The sequence below is a fragment of the Corvus moneduloides genome, chromosome 6, assembly GCF_009650955.1.
Source record: "Corvus moneduloides isolate bCorMon1 chromosome 6, bCorMon1.pri, whole genome shotgun sequence".
NCBI lineage: Eukaryota > Metazoa > Chordata > Aves > Passeriformes > Corvidae > Corvus > Corvus moneduloides.
The window spans coordinates 60,192,942-60,210,720 of NC_045481.1; the positions used below are offsets into that span (position 1 = coordinate 60,192,942).

General features: G+C 44.2%; 1 protein-coding gene across 3 annotated transcripts in view; it reads right to left on the bottom strand.

The window, feature by feature from the left end:
• NELL1 (neural EGFL like 1) overlaps positions 1 to 17,779 on the bottom strand; it is a 366,267-nt gene that overhangs the window by 327,492 nt on the left and 20,996 nt on the right. For all 3 annotated transcript variants that reach the window (XM_032112441.1, XM_032112440.1, XM_032112439.1), the window contains exon 3: positions 13,709 to 13,859. In XM_032112441.1, the coding sequence (XP_031968332.1) occupies positions 13,709 to 13,859 (151 nt within the window). The remainder of the gene's footprint in view (positions 1 to 13,708; positions 13,860 to 17,779) is intronic.

A 17,779-nucleotide genomic window follows, 5' to 3' on the forward strand; every position in this document is an offset into this window, starting at 1 on the left:
AAATCTACCTTCACCACAGCTGCAACCTGCCTACTATCTGAAAAAAAGCCTGGTTTCTCTCCTAGTCCTAATAAACCAAGTAGGCAGTACCACATTGCACCTAAAAATAGTACAGCATCTTTGCAGGCTTCAGAGCTAGCACAGCCAGCAGGACAGAAAAGAGTATCACCTGGAGTAAGGTGAAGTTATGACTCCTTAAATGTACCTCAAAAAAGTCCCAACAAACCCACACAAAAACAACAGAAAAACCACCCTCACATGAAACACTGTCTTAACTTTACTGAAAAGTAACCTGACAAAAGAAAATCTTCATTCCTTGGCATATTACCACTCCAAAACCAAGTCACCTTGTACACTCACATCCTGCAGTTCTATCCTGCCGGGGTCCTTTCAGGGCTCATCACCCACAACTCTTGGCCAAAGGTTTGTTTCCCCAGTGGACCATTTGCAATCCACAAAGCATTGGTTTCTGAGGACTTTCTGTATGGGGGCTGGCTACGTTTTAAGGCTAACCTGGGACTCTGAGCTGGCATTAGCCCAGGGATCTTTGTGGGTATGTGGAAGCCTAGAGATGCCAGTGTGACCAGATAGCCCCCAGCAGAGCTGTAACCAAAGCACAGCCCTGTCCAGTTCCACCCTCCCTCATGCTCATCACTGCAGCAACAGCTCAGCTCAGGGGATCCCCAAATCCACAGTCTCTAAATACCAGATTTTAATAAAACAAGAGGATAACAGCTTTTTAGACTAATGAGGTCTGCCACCTGAGTGAAACTACAGTATTTGAAAACAAATTACCCTAACTGCGGTGTGCTTAGAAGAAAGGTTCTTCCCTCTAATCTCTCAAATTCAGCAGCTTTTCAGTGATTTCTTACATTATGACAAATTCCACATGTTGCAAAATGTGGAATATGCCAAAATCATCTTAGGTCTGGACTGGTCAGTATTCTTTAGATACTTTAAGTTGGCTAATTAAGACTTTTCTAATCAGCAAGAAAGGGCACTTAATCAGTGGAACAGTTACCATCCCTTAGTGAAGAGCATCCTGGAACTAATAAACTGTAAGGGTGTAGTAAATCAATATATCCTTGTATGTCTATTTATACACTGCCAACTTGGCAAAAAACTCAAGGTCTGTGCATCCCTTAGCTGAACTATCTCCATTATAACATAAAATATCACACCTATAGGTCAAAATGACCCCTTGCCCAGGTGAGGACCCTTCCCTTGGGCATGCACACAAGTTAGCTGTGACTACAAAACTTGTATGGAAACTACTAACCAGTAGTAATAGAGGGGCTGTACTTGGAAAGTTACCAACTCTGAACTTCTGTGTCTAAATAACGGTGTGGAAAGTCCTCTTGGTGTGCTTGGTTTGTGTGAAACCACCGAGCACCCAGGCTTGTGCAGATCTGAAAAAATAACTGATGTCGCTCTCAAGTATGTAATTATTGACTTGTTGCACACTGGGTAACACACAACAAACACATTTCTCCTAGATTCTCAGGAAAAAAAAAATCTTCTCCTTTGCCCGCTCCCAAGGCCCAGTACACATCTGCTCCATCCGTATGCCCTCAGTCCCAGGCAGCCTCCACTTTCTTCCCTGCCCCACTGCCACACACTGTGGCAGCTTTCCACAGCCAGCAACCATCAGGGCAGGCACTGCTAGCCCCCTCCCTTTCTGGAGACAGTGCCTGGAGCGAAGAAAGCACACAGGCATCATTACAAAACTGCAAACAAAGCCCAAAAAACCAGACACATCACCCAGACTACCAAAAACCATGCAAATGAACATTAATAACATGTTGTAGACATCTAACTGTCTTATTAACTAGGGGAGTTACATTCTTAATGAGCAGCCCAAATTCAGCAGATAGTTTTCAGAAAGTTGCATTTAGTGGAAGTTTGAGACATTCTGGTTCTTTGCCTGTATTAGAAGGTCATAAAACAATCAAACAGAATAACTCAGCATGTCGGAGCAGACTCCTGGGGGACCCACACATCCTGCTCCTGGCTGACCATAACATTTCTGCACTGTCCAAATTCGGGTTTAAAGAGTTTCAAACTGTCAGCCAGTCTCCTCCAATTGCCAACGTGGTCCAATGAATGTGTTTCAACAGCTGGTTATGAGCAGCATGTTAATGCTTCAGAGAGACAACAATTGTCAGCCTAGTGTACATAAAACACCTGCTCTCAGCAGGAAGCCACAGGATGGAAGGTAACTCCTCCAGTAGTAGCTCCTCTCTCACAATGCTTAAATCAGTGGAAGATTTATGTAACAGCTCTTCTTCACTTTACTCTTTTGCGTACTTTAACCCCAAGAACAGGAGCAGGTGAGCACAATTCTATTCGCATTTGCATCTCTAAAGACCTTTTGAGAAGGAAAAAAACATGTAGATGCCGCATATATTTCACATCACCTCATTCAGAGAGGTGGAAGTAAGGCTCAATCTTTATATGCTCTTTACAGCTTTCCAGTTTAGCAATTCAACATATAAATATTCATAAAGATGTGCCCTTTACCCTAAAAGAGAAAGGTTAATGGATACATCTGCAGAGTTTTTCCTTCCCTTTCTGAATCCTGGGCATCTTGGAATCCAATATGTGGTATGCCCCATCTTCCATAGAGTAATCTAAAACATAGCAGAGAGTAAATCCAATTTTTCAGGTTTACAACTAGGGTCAGAATTCACTTGGCTCAGGCTTCTTTTCATCAGCTAGGTTTCAGTGAATTTAACTAGCTTATTATCCCTTTGTGGTTTTAATTAAACATATAATGGCCTGGTAGCCTTCCAACTGTTATTTGTGAACATACGGCTTTCTATCTGCTCCTCAAGAGCCTCAGGAGCCGTTCACGGTGTCACCCGGGGGGAAGTACCAACAATGGACTGGAGTTCCATGCCTGTTTTACCTCCCTACCCAAAACTGACCTGCAAGGAATAAAAGTCTTTCACTATGAGCCTGACACATTTATCAGAATCTCCCTGAATATTTATATCAACACAGCTTGCTGCTACATAGTGAAGGGGCAGATTTTCAACTCAGTAAATCCGTTTCACTATAGCAGTACAATCAGCTTACAGATTTCCAAATATTTGGCATGGCATAAAGTTCGGAAGTTCAGGTCCTAGACATAGGTTACAAGCATATTTAAAAAAAAAAAAATTAGAAAAAAAAATTTAAGTTTTTAATGCTTCCTGTAAGAAAATCTTTGAAACAATCATCTTATGACTCAGTCCTTTGTTCTATAATGGTGAGATCTCCCATTATGAAACACTCTTCAGAAAGAATGACATATAGGTACCTGAACATCCTTGACATATTTCTCCAGATGCTGATCTTGGCCAGTGGTGGAGAAGAACCATCAACCTGTCCAACCTATCTCAAACCCAGAGAATAAACAGCTGAAAGGCAATGCTGATTCCATCTAATTTATGTTCTTGGGCTCTGGACCATGCAAGGCCAGAGCAGGTAGGGAGCAGGCAGAGAGCTTCAGGTGAAACTGTATTAAATCACTGTTGAAACGAGGAATTCATTGGGGGCGGGATTTTAGATATCTTGATGGCCTTTTCTAAGTGTTTTGGTGGTCTAAAGAGTCAAAGGTTGTGAGCAAAATAGCTCACAAAGCTCATCTAGGAACAATTGGCTAGCATAATTCTCCAATCAAGAAAATAGTTTCTACCTTCTGGATCCCCAAGTCACATGTCTGTCTATCCTACACTATTTTTTATCATCTCTAATTTAGGAAAGAAAATATAATCTTCAGATTTACCACTATACTCCAGATAACTATATACACAGACTGCATAAACTATCAGACTGTCCAATTAGAACTTACCTGTGTTAATGAAGATTTCCATTTTCCAAGATTTACTTTAATACATTCAAAGCATGAAAACAAAGTCTTTATTATCATTAAACTGATTCAACAAAATGTTAACAAAGATGCATTCTCATCATTGTAGTATAAATCCTGTCCACCAAATGATGATATAAATTAACAGCAAATCTCTAATTGCTAGGAAATATCCATTCAGAATAACAAAATAGTATATCTAAATTACTGACTCCGAGAAAAATGGTATTAACCTTATTTCATTATCTTCAGCTTAAGAGCTCCATTCTATTGGAAAACAGAAACCTGCTAAAACTTACTGAAGAAATGAAATTTAAGCCGGGCATTCTATGCATTACTACCTTAGGACAATCATCTCCACTACATCAAAAGGCAGAATATATACACACACCTTTTCATTGCTTGGAATAACATCTATTTCTCATCTATTAAATCTGTGCACAACAAAAAAAAGACACTTGCCATAGAAATATGAACTCTGGTACCAACAGCTAACACAGCTTCTTTTTTTCCAGTTGTTGTTGACCTCCTGTATGAGGTCAAGGATGAAGGCTTGAACTTTTAACTTGGCCTCTTCTGGTATGCTGGTAAGTTAAAAAAAGCAAGCCTTTAACTAGAACATCTCCTATTTTGTGCAAACAGAAGAAACTGAGGAGAGTTCTTGGTTTTTCCATAGTCAAAAACTATATTGGTTAAGTAACAATTGTACCCTTATACTTGTTCCCACACATCTTACTCATGATGAAAAAGATGCTCTTTATTATTCTCTTTGCAGTGTCTGTTTTCATAGACACAGGGGAAATTGCAAAAGCTTGACCAAAAAAGTGGATGTCATCACAAACAGAACTATGATAATGATCAAAAGCTTAGTAGGAGCAACAATTAATAAAAGGCTTCCCCTGTGACATGGGTCTGCACCCATTTCAGTTCCCATGCAAAGCTATAGAGTGAGTAGAGTTGTTAGAGAAAACATCAAAAATTATCCACCTGAAAGTTCTGCTATTACATCGATCTAATGTAAGTAGGGTCCTCTTCAGTAGTGGCCCAAATATTTGTTCTCTGCTTCTCATCAGTGTGAAAAAGTTCCTTCTCCACTGTCATCCACTTTATTAATTTCTGTCATCACAGACCTGGGGGACTGAAAGCAGGATCCTTACCATGGTCTGAGCAGCAACTTGAGAAACAAGCAATGGCTTTAAGGGATACACAGAGAGTCCAAAAAAGAAGAATACCCACAAGTAATCCATCTGAAGTAACAGCAGGAGCAACACCAGACATGCCTGTTCTGATTCCTGCATGGAATTACAGAGACTGAAACTTCCTCAGTTACTACACAGAGCTACAAAGGTTTAACCGAGACTAGCAGGCAATCCTTCAACTCTTATATTTTTAAGCAGATGTCATCATTTTAAATATTATAGATAACCTCAGTGTATTTTGTTCAACCAAGGTTACTCCTGCACAGCACATCTCACTACAGGCCTCTGCCTGCCAAGATAGAGGACTCAAGGAGCTGCATTCAGTAGATGCCATATCTAAAAATCCGTGTGCCTTGCATTGTATAATCATCACTGCCTGCCTAGTTTGACCTTGGATTTTGCTAAGTGCAAGCATGTGACAGCATTTTTCTGTTCAATGGCTGTCCTCAATGTCCTCTTTCTCAAATAAATAATAAACAAACTCTTAACATGGCAAACTGATCCTGTTAACCATGACTTCAAAGAGCTACAACAGCCTGGAAAAGCTTGGAGAAATTGAAAAGTAATGCAGAAGGAATGATAGAGTAAGAGAAGGAAAACGGGAAGAGATGGAGGGAGGGATCCTTCTGTAATGCAAAACAATATTCTTCTAGTCTGAGACAATGGCCCGAAAAATGCAAAAAGGAATAAAGTAAAAGAAAGACCAGTAAGAAAGTAGAGGTGACAGAAGAGTAAAGAATAGGAAAATAGCAAAGTCCTCTCCCCCTTAACTGGGGAGCCTTGTCTGGACATCTCTGCTGTGACACTGGCATCACTGACAATTTGGTCATAATGAAGCCACACCCCTTTTCCCAGGACCCTGAGCCCCTTCCTCCTCCCTCGTGGGATGTCCTCCACAACCGGTCTGCCTTTTCCGGGGTGAATACCAATCCTGCCCCTGACCCCTCCCACTTCTCTGTTGACCCTGCCTACCCACTCCCAACTTCCAGTTCCCACGCTCCAGCATCCGGTTCCCACGACATCGGAGCCGGATGTGATGGGCCTGGGGCCCGGAACCCGGAACCGGAGCCAGTCTACCACGCCCCACCAGTTACTTATGGTGGGGTAGGAGGAGGCCTTCGAGGATGGAAGCCTTTCTCCTACCAAAACAAAAAGGAGCTCTGCAAGGCTCAAAGGGAGTTTGGCAGGAAAACCGAGTATTTCAAGGGTCTTCTCAAGGCCACCTTTTCCTCTAACGAGCTTGTCCCTTGGGACATAAAGGACCTGTTTGCATGCCTGCTCACCCCAACTGAGTATCTGTTGTGGGAGCAGACGTGGAAACGGTCCTTGCAGCCACTCCTTATTGAGCTCTGCAGAAACCAAGACACGGCTGTTGATGCCGACCAATCAGCGATAACACTTGACCACCTGTGCGGCGAGGGGGACTGGAGAGAACCCAGAGAACAGGCCCGAGTAATACCCAAGGCTGGTCTTTCGAGGGTCATGGGGGCAGCAGAGAAGGCCTTCCTTTCCCTTCCCACACCCGACGCAGAGGCCCCTAAAAGCTTTATTAACATAAGACAAGCCCCCAATGAATCTTTCACTGAGTTTGTTGACAAAATTAGAGCACAGGTGGAGAGGGAGGTTGCGGATCAGACAACGCACCCGACGATCATCCTCAAAGTAGCCAAGGAGAGCGCCAACGAAGCGTGTAAGAGGGTGATCACCAGGATGCCAGTCTACCCAGAACCATCACTCCCTGCGTTGGTGGAGGCCTGCATGAAAAGGCCACCGCAATAGATGCCAGGCCTCCATTGAGAAGACCAGCTCCACCCGCAGCTTTGGCCGCCCATCAGCCAGCACCCCCACAGACGTCCCTGAGACCGACGCAGCCGAGACAGCAGCAAAGGGGGGGAGCTCCAGGAATCACATGTTTTAAATGTCAGGGGGTGGGGCACATTGCTCAGTTTTGCACAAGTGCACTGATGGATGCGGTACGGGAAAGGGGGGGAGAGCGCCACCACCACTGGCACCTGAAACCACTCCAAAAAAAAACTAGGAGCGCAGCACAGTCCAGCCTCGCATGAGGACAAAAATGAGGCAGGACCTGCGGGGAAAGGGGGAAGTAGAAGGAGGACATACACTACCGGACGTGACAGGACACCAAACCATGACTCAGACGGAGGGTCTCTTTCTATTTCTAGGGATCCCAAAGACATATGGCACCCTCAGCCACCACTGGCATGGACAACTGACAGAGACCAGTGGTTTTAAACGGATCAATGGATGGTGGTTGCAGTGGACTCACTGGGAGGAAGATTGATGCCTCCAGAGATCACCTGTAAGTACAGGGCCACGGAGATACCAAACACACACCCCAAGAATTGGAGGTATGCCCGGCCATTCTCACAAATGACCCAGCAGGACTTCTAATTGTGGCACGGTGCGTGAACCCACCCTTCTATTTGGCCAAAGGGCAGATCATTGCCCAAGCCATCCCCATACCATCAGGAATCCCAGTAGGGCATAAGGCACCAGGTGTCTACTGGGCAGAAGTGGTGGGTGAAAACAAACCAATTATTTATTGCAATGTCCAGCGAAGCAATGAAGCTATTTGTCTCGAAGGCCTGCTGGACACAGGCGCAGATTACACGATCATTCTCCGCAGGGAATGGCCATCACACTGGGAGTTGCAACCCGTGGCTGGACGTATCCAGGGAATTGGAGGGACAAAATTGGCACAGATCTCAGAGAGCATTGTGCAAATTGAGGGACCGGATGGGAACTTGGCCAACTTACGCCCATTTGTAACAGACTATCAAGCACCCCTGTGGGGACGGGATGCCATGTCACAATGGGGGATGAGATTGGAGATCCCAAAAACCCCTCGGGATTTTTAATTACGGCCACTGTGGAGCGCCCCACTCAAAAGCTTGACTGGACAACTGATTCACCTGTTTGGGTGGATCAGTGGCCGCTAAGTGGAGACAAATTAAAGGCACTCAACAAACTCGCTGAGGAGCAATTGGCTCAAGGAAACATCGAGCCAATTTTCAGCCGGTCTTTGTTATCAAGAAGCCGGGTAGAGACAAGTGGCGGCTCCTCCACAACCTTCATGGGATTAATAAAATCATTGTGGACATGGGGCCCCTTCAACCAGGGATGCCTTCCCCAGCAATGCTCCCCCAAAATTGGAATCTGGCCGTAATTGGTATAAAAGCTTGCTTTTTCAAAATTCCCCTCAATCCTGCCGATGCTCCATGGTTTGCCTTCTCGGTTCCCACCAATAACCGAGAAGCCCCAATGAAGCGTTACCACTGGCATGTTCTCCCGCAGGGGATGAAGAACTCCCCAACAATCTGCCAGTAGTATATCGCTTCATTGCTGTCCCCGATCTGTGCCACCATGGGGAAAGCCATCATCCTATACTATATGGATGATGTGCTAGTGTGCGTGCCCAATGACCATTTACTTAGAGACACACTTGACCAGGTTGTCAGCGTTTTAACCAAAGCAGGGTTTACCCTGCAAGAAGATAAAGTCCAAAGGATGCCCCCTTGGCGATATCTGGGGCTGGAGATCACGAAGAGGACCATTGTTCCTCAAAAATTGGCAATTAATAATAATCCACAGACGTTAGCGGACCTCCATTCCTTGTCTGGTGCTTTAGGTTGGGTAAGAGCCTGGCTAGAGATTACAACAGAAGACCTAGCCCCCCTCTTCAATTTATTGAAGGGGAGAAAGGAGCTGAGTTTTCCTAGGGCTCTTACCCCGGAGACAAGGGCCTCCCTGGAAAAGGCGGAGGTGAAGATGTGCGAGAGGCAGGCGCATCAATGCAAATTAGGTCTGGCTTTTAAATTCATTGTTATGGGAAAATTGCAACACCTCAACAGACTCATTTTCCAATGGGACCAAGGCCAGAAAGACCACCTCGTGATTATAGAGTGGGTCTTCCTGAGCAACACCAGGTCCAAAACTATCACCAAGCCCCAGGAACTGATGGCCCAGTTGATCCAGAAGGCTCAGGCAAGACTTCAGGAATTGGCTGGGTGTGACTTTGCATGTATTCACTTGCCAGTCCGCTTGGAGCAGGACAAATTGTCCTCTGCCAAGCTGACCAAAGAGATATTCGAACAGCTTATGGCTGAAAATGACACCCTTCAGGTAGCCTTGGATAGCGACACCAGAGAAATTTCAGTCCATGCTCCTGCCCATAAATTGTTCCAGGAACAGTTTGTCCTGGTACCAAAAGATAAGGAGCAGAAGACCTCTAGAAGTCCTAACAGTTTTTACAGACACATCTGGAGCATCCTACAGACCTGTGATGACCTGGAAGGATCCTCAAACTCAGGAGTGGGAGACAGATATTGAGTATGTTGAGGGCTCCCCTCAAGTTGCTGAGTTGGCCGCTGTCGTCAGGGCTTTCGAGAGGTTTCCTGAACCATTTGATTTGATTACTGATTCAACTTATGTAGCAGGAGTGGTAGCAAGAGTGGAAAATTCTGTCTTGAAGGAGGCTTCCAACGACCATCTCTTCTGGCTGCTCTCGAGATTAGTGTATCTTGTCTCCCACCGAGAGCACCCGTTCTTTGTAATGCACGTGAGGTCACACACAGACCTACCAGGCCCGATAGCTGAGGACAATCAAAGAGCAGATGCCCTCACCGCCCCCGCAGAGATGGCCAGGATGCCCAAGGTATTCCAACAGGCGAAACTGAGCCATCAGATGTTTCATCAAAATGTGCCCAGACTGGTCCGTCAGTTCCGCCTGACGCATAGTCAAGCCAAGGCTATTGTGAACGTGTGTCCGAATTGTCAGCAGTCAGCCCTCCCCTCATTAGGCACTGGGATAAACCCCAGAGTGCTGGCTAGCTGTGAGGTGTGGCAGACAGATATCACCCATATTCCTGAATTCGGCCGTCTAAAATACACACACGTCAGTATTGACACCTTTTTCGGAGCAGTCTATGCTTCCGCATATGCAGGGGAGAGAGCAATACACACTAAAAAACACCAGCTGCAGGCATTTGCTGTCTTGGGGGTCCCCAAAGAAATCAAAACAGATAATAGCCCCACATATCGTGCCACAGAGTTTGAAAGTTTTATGGATGAATGGGGAATAAGACACAAGAAAGGCATCCCTTATTCCCCCACTGGTCAAGCTGTGATTGAGCGTGCCCATCAGATGCTCAAATCCATTCTGAGACATCAATGGGGAGATAGTAGAGAGTCATCCCCACAAGACCGTTTGTGCAAGGCTCTCTTTACCATCAATTTTTTGAACTGCTCCTTTGACAACTTGAACCCACCAGTGATGTGGCATTTTGGACCACACAGCAACCACCCTCTATGAGAACATCCACCAGTTCTGATCAAAGACCTGGAGCGTGGTAAGGTGAGGGGCCATACAAGCTAGTCATGTGGGGCTGTGGATGTGCGTGCGTGTCCACACCCCTGGGTGTGAGGTAGATCCCACAAACGTGGGTGAAGCCTTATATTCCAAAACATCCAGTGAGACCCCCAGAGCCCCAGGTGGACATCTGCACTGGGAGGAAGAAGCAGCACCACCATCCCCAAGACTTCCCCAAATCACCTTTTCTCCCTGAGTTTTCTTGCTTATGTTTTGATTTCTTTGGTAATGATTTCTAATTTTAATCCTCAGTTAAGAAGTCACCACCCGAAGAATGTCAGACATGAGCCAACTGGTCATCTTGCTCACCCTGGTCCTTTCAGCATCGCCGTGAATAATTCCACAGCCGAAGACCAACATCTGGGTACTCCTAGCAAAGACCCTCCAGCAGGACCACATTTGCCTGAGCAAGACAGCCACAGATGGTCCTATGTCGACCTGCCTGGTGGGGATTCCTCTAAATGTTTCAGAATACCCTCCCCTTTTAGTTTCCATCCAAAACAACTGGAACCAGCAGACTCATCGGGTAGCCCGGTCTTTTGCTATTCGGACCGTGAAAGTCCCAGTGAGGAACCCCCTAGTCCTTTGGCGGGACTGGGTGGGAGACCTCCCAAAGCTATCCGATGAGCCTGCTGAGTTCAATATTATAAGTACCTCATCCGCCCCTTATTGTGTTCAATTTATGTTTAACCCTCCAACCCATAAACAATATTTCTGTTGCCCAGCACGATCCAAAATACCAGGCTGCCCAGTGGTGCAAAAAGATAGGTCATGTAAAAATGGCATCCACCCTGGATGGATCACCCTGCCAGCTACCAAAGGGGGTGTTCCTAAACTGCGGCGATCGCATTTGGGCTGGCATCCCCTCTCGCCTTCTCGGAGGGCTGTGTACACTTGGGCAGTTGTCCCTGTTTACCCCCAACCTGCTTCAAATTGAGAATTGGCAGAATAAAACTGGATTGGCTCGCAAAAAGAGAAGCATGGAGGAATTGGATGAAAATTGCAACACTGAAATTTTTCATTGGTCCCATCTAAAACACTCCGCCACCTCCCTTTTCTTACCCTGGATAGCTGCGGCAAAGGCTCTAGGGGAATTGGGCACCCTAGAGTGTTGGGTGGCTAAGCAAGCCAACTTGACCTCAATCGCCATCAGTGACCTCTTCAAAGACGAGGAAATCACCAGAAAGGTGACACTGCAGAACCGGGCTGCCATTGACTACCTGCTCCTCATCCACCACAAGTGCACCAAATTTGAGGGTCTTTGCTGCATGAACCTGTCATCCCGAGTCCCAGATGTGAGAGTGACGCTGAAAAAGATGCAGAATCTCGTCCAGCAAATCAAGATCGAATCCAAGGGCTGGCTAGAGAATCTGCTGGACCAGTGGGGACTCTCCAGGTGGACTTCTTCAATTGTCAAAGACCTCCTTTGGGTTGTTTTCATCATTCTGTTAGTTTTATTTATGTTCAGTTTATTAAAAAGACTTTGCTTCTTGGTTATCACCACCGCATCCCCTCAAGTGAACCACATCCAAATCAAAGAAGACAGCAGAGAAGATGTGGAAGTATCTCTGCCGGAGTGGATGTGTGAGACTGAGAGACAGTTTTAAAAATTTTTCTTTGAAAAAACAAAAAAGGGGGAGATGTGGTGATGTGGTGTTTTATGATATGCTTATATGTTTCATATGTTTCAATGGTTTAACCTGGTTACTCCTTTGCCCCCCTCCCAGTTGGTACACCCCAAACTCTAGCCACTCCCCCAATGCTCCTTACATGGTTGTTCTCCTCTCCTTGTTCTAGTCGGTGCTCCATCAATCACCCAAACTCCTCCCGTTATTCCAGAAAGTTCGGTGTCCATCACCTCAACCCTCCCTGTTTATCCTTGTATGGCCTTTGTCAATCCCCTGAGATTCTGCCCCTTTCTGATACCTCCCCTCTGGAAATCCCCTAAACCTCGACGCCCCATTGGGGCATGTGATCCCTTTCCCTCCCCTTAAGACCATTGATCTGTGTGAATGTCCATCCCTATCCATATCCCCTCCCCCAGAAATCCCCATTGGCCCATGGCCAGGCTGTTCCCCCTTGTAACACTCTCCGTTATAAGTTGTTGCACACCATTACTATGTGCTTGTTCTCCCTGGACTCCCTTCTGGCAATAAACCTGAAACTGTATCCACAGACAAGCCTCCTTGCAACTTCTTATCTTCTCCCTCGTAGGGGCTGCTGACAGCCACAGCACCTGGGGCTTCAGCTCCCCTGGGCAGAGCTGAACTCCAGAGGAGCAGCTTTAAAGCCTCGAGCCTTCGGCTGCTTCCCACTCCTGCTGCACACCGCAGGTGCTGGCCGGGCTGAAGAGAGCAGTCACTGCAACATACATGATTAAGACAAATACCAATAGGATTTTTTTAATAGAAGCGCTGCAGAATAACTGGTATTAGATTTGAAATGGGAGCAACCAAAGAATGTCTCATTACTTGTATTACAACAGGAAAGACCAGCACGAGTATTTTGTGTCAGACTAGAAACAAAGGTCCTTCAAGACCGAAGAAATTATTAAAAAAGCATTCACAGAGTTACAAATAGGAGACTGTTTGATGCAACACAGACTTTGAAACATCAAAACGTCATTGGAATTGTATTATGGACCATAATACAAAGTACATCTTTTTTTGTAAACTGATGTCTGCCACTGAAACAGATAATCAAAGAGACCTCTTTTTCTTCCTACACTGACAACCAGAAAAAAAAAGGGGGGGAAGAGACATACATGATATAGGAATATAATGTATTTATGTTGGGAAGAAAACATACACAGTATTATATGGAAGCACAAGTAGCTTAATTGTTTAATAGCTTAGTTGCTGAATCTCAAAGAAAACATATTCTTTTACAATGTTATAAAACATAGTGAAGCAAGAAACATGCAAGTTTAACTTTTATGAAAAAGCAAACTCCAAAGCACATTTAATAAACTAGTCAGTAAAATTGCATTACAAGGTTTGTAACTTCCAAAGTGCATTGCATTTATACTACACTGGCTTTGATCTCTCTGTTTAAGTTATTTTACAGACCAGGACACATAAATAATGAATTCCTCCTCTAACAAAAAAGAACTAGAAAAAAGTAGCAAATTGCAAACTATGAAGAAAGGCTCTAACTTGTATGTTAGATTTTCCATCTACCATTTCAACACATTGTCCAAACAGACCACTGAGCACTCAGTATCTTTTATGTTGCTGCTGCTGCAAGAGAGAAACAAATTCCTCTTACCTGTGCTCTAACTCTCGGATGGACAATATAACTCCAGAAGTCGATGCCTTTTGTTGCAGAGTGGCCAGAAACGTGAACTCACTTTTATTCCGGAAGAGCTGAATTAACTTCTCACTCACATGGGGCGCTGCATGGATTTCTCTTTCTGTATCTAAGAATTTTATTTTTAAAAGAAAAAAAAAAAAAAAAAGGGAAATAACAGTCTAGTAAAAATGCTAAGTCAGAAAGATTCAGATCACATTTTTCATTTTCACATCAATATTTTTCATTTTTGAGAGTCATCTACCATGGTCCACCACTGCATTTTTTCAATGAAAAACCTAAATGCCATCTCTGTCAGCATGCCCACTTGTCACTTTGACAAGTTCACAACTGGTCGGCTACTGATTTTCTGATGGATTTTTTGACAGGATGCTGAGCCATTTGTGTCTGCTGTGAGCAGATTAAGTTGCTGTAAATAAGGTTTGCTGCAGTCAGATAAATAGGCTCCTAAATTCTGAGAAATCTCAGGCACTGCCTCTCCCAACACAATTCACCAAGCTCCAATTTCAGCTTTTACCACTGACTCTGTTACCACCTCTCCCTCGTACATCACAGGAAACCCGTCCTTGCACAGTGTAAGGCAGAGATGTATTATTGCTAATAATGCTATACGGCTGCGCTCCTGCCCGAGAAATAAATACAAGACGCTCGCAATCCACGGCCGTTTCAGGGATTTCTCACTTTAAACAAGCAAAGTATGACAGCTCATACAATATTTATTAAACTACAGCCTGACCAGACATATGCAGAAGCATTCCAGCCTCACTAATCCTGATGATGTCCAAGCAGCATACCTTCTCATAGTTGATCTTCTAAGAATCAAATGCATCATCTCCCACTGTATTCCTTTTTAACTCATCCTTTTATTCACTATACATCATCATTATGAAAGACAATTAACAACGAAACAGAGAAATCATGGCATTTCACCTTCCCGCCCATTTCCATGTCTCTCATGCTGGGCCTTTGTCACACACTCGTAGTTCCTGTATGTCACAACCAATTAGAAACCCAGTGTGCTTCCTTTCCAAAGGTTTTACTTTGAAGCCAAAAATGCTGGCACAAATTCTCAGCTGGTGAAAAACCAGATAACTCCACTGAATGCTGAGAATCCAGCCCAGCATGCGTGATGTAACACACAAAAGAGTGATGAAAATTACAATTCAGAATTTCACTGCAGGGAAAAAAAAAAACAAAACAATGCTACAAAAAGGCCCCGTTGTGTCATTAAATGAGGCTTTGCTGACAGAGAAGACAGACTGGCTTGGAAAACAACCTAAAACCTCAAACACACAACTACTGAGGGAATGCCATGGACTGAAACCAAATTCCAAGGAAAAGGTATTCAAGCATGTTTGGTAATTGGGTGTCTCAGTTTTTTCTGTGCCGCTTAAAGCCCTCCAAATGAGCTTACACACCCAGACTCGTAGCATGCTTGCACTCTGAAAGGCTCACCCCTGAGAAGTACTACAGATCAGACATCCAAAACACTAGTCATCTTTTAAAAATCTTTGCCAGGGGCTCGAGTTCCCCTGATAAATAAATACAGGGCCCACTTTACAGCAATAAACTATTTGTCTGTCCAGTGCCACTTTTATCATAGCAGAGGAAAAAGCTTCTAAGAGCAGAAATCCTCTCCACTGCCATCATACAGTGGAATAGAAGAATAAACAATTCAGCACAGAAGACCAGATTTTGTCTTTATCTATTAGCTTTCATTATCTGTATAATTATCTTCACCTAGCAGGTGTTAATACTGGTCATAAATATCATGTATTTTTCTTTTAAAAAGCTGATGCAAGAGATACAGAACCATGTCTCCCACAGACCCATAAACTGGCCAATATCCAGTTTGATATCTACAGAAACAGACAACCCACTGGTAGCTAGTTCCAAGGCACAAGTAAGACTCAGAGGTAAAGTGTCCAAGAAGTGACAGATGAAGATAATTATCACTTTTTGAAGGTTAAAACCTTCATATCTTACAATTTTTTTTTTCTTAAAGGTGTCACAATTACCAGAAATAAAATATGCCTTAACAAAGCTTTCAAAAATTCTTTAACATGAAAGCACAGGCAGTGCTGTCAGTGGAACATATATGTTTAAACTTCAGTCAAGCCTTGCAAAGTACAACAGTTTCTCATTATAGGAAGGGCCACTTCCCACCACCTATCCATCAAATTTTATACAAAAATATAAGGCTCCTTGCTCGGAATCATCTATGGTTCATCACTGCACTGATTACTTCAGCTAGAAACATACTTTGAAATATTTTGCTAGTCTCTACCACTTCTTCCTAGATATGAGTATACCAAAACCACATGAAACACTGATATTTGTTCACTATTGATTAAAACCGGTAAAATCCAAAGTTCTGAAATTCCAGAGTGTTGGGTCCAAACTACTGGGTAACAAATAGTTTTGACAGACTGCTTTGCAACACTGTGCTAGTGTAACTGGTACAAACAAAGTTATATAACCAGGCTTTTGGAAACTAACACACTTCTAAGTACAGTGCTATGTATTTGGGGAGCAAGTCCAGTCATTACCAGCACCTTGAGGCATCCCTACTACACAGGTGAAAAATTTTCTTGCAGATGCAAAAATGTCTACAGAAATGCTGCTTTTCACAGCCCAATCTCAGTAACTACAAGGGAACTCTCCCATTAGTTCCACGGTGAGATGGCAAATGCAACTGGACTGGTAAGCTGAGAAGCCCAGCAAGGCTGGTGGGGATGCAGAGGGCACACAGCCTGGGATTTTGGAGCTGAGACTGTCCCAGTGCTGAGCACAACCTGGGCTCGCAACCTGGAACCCAGATGCTGGGAAGGAGGGGTTTTGCAGACAACACTACATCACTCAGCTCCTGCCCGCATGGCACAGCCCCCCACACCTCTCTGGCAGTGTCTGCCCTCACACACCATCCCCAGGAACGTCAAGTTTGTGTTTTGCTTGATTTCTGCAGAAAATACCATACAAATGAACTGGGAGTAGAATCCATTTAGAATAAGAGCCTTCTATTTCCAGGTAGATTTTCACACTTCGACAAAAAAAAAAAAAAGAAGAAAAATTGAGAATACATACACCCCCTCACCACAGGTGCCTGAAAGGCAAAATACTTTTTATGCTCTCTATAAAAATAACTGTCTGCTTGTAATGAAATGTCATATTTCCTACATAATATAGAACAACATAGGTTTATACAGCAATCTTCACTGAAACATTGCTTCATGCTTGAATGATAATGCAATCTCAGCAAAATAAACAAACACAGATACGACTTTCATATGCCCTTCTATGTGATTATATTTTCTTAATTTGAAATAGTGACTGTCTGGAGGGTTTTTTAAAACATACCAGAGTGTTTCTAAAATTAAACGAGGAAAGAAAGAAAGCATACTCAGTTATAGGCAAGTCCAAGAGACACAAATCATCTCAGAGTACCAAGTAAAGGTAACTTTCTACCTTCAGCAAAACAAAAGCACAAGACACACCTATGTCAGAGAGAGCATATCTGTTGCTTGATTTTAATTCTTTTTTCTTTAAGCTGTGGGTCCAAGGAAGAAGTGCCAAACACAAACCAGTGGTCCAGTTTGCCAGGACAGACAACAACAGCCATTTAGTCGCTACCATCCCCCCCTCCCTGGCCCAATCTCCCCCACACCCAGAGATGCCACCTTGCCTTCTCCTGGATGCCTTGTCCCCTGAGAGCCCATTCAGCCCCTGACCAGCGCAGCCCTGCCAAGCCAAAAAGAGCTGCAAGAGGAAGCAGCACCCAGGCCTACACTGACAGCACAGCTCTGGCTGCAGAGCACACCACAGCACCCTGCCCAGCTGCAGCAAGTTCTTACACCCTGAGCCACACTGAGAAATCTTACCCATACCTGTAACTACTCACAGTACTCACTATCAGCACCTTCCATATAAGTCTCAAACTTTTATTTTAACATAGGTGTTTTCACTTCACCTTAAAACCAAATGAATGGCGATGCTGCTCTGGGGCCAACGATGTAAGGCCTGGCTTTACCT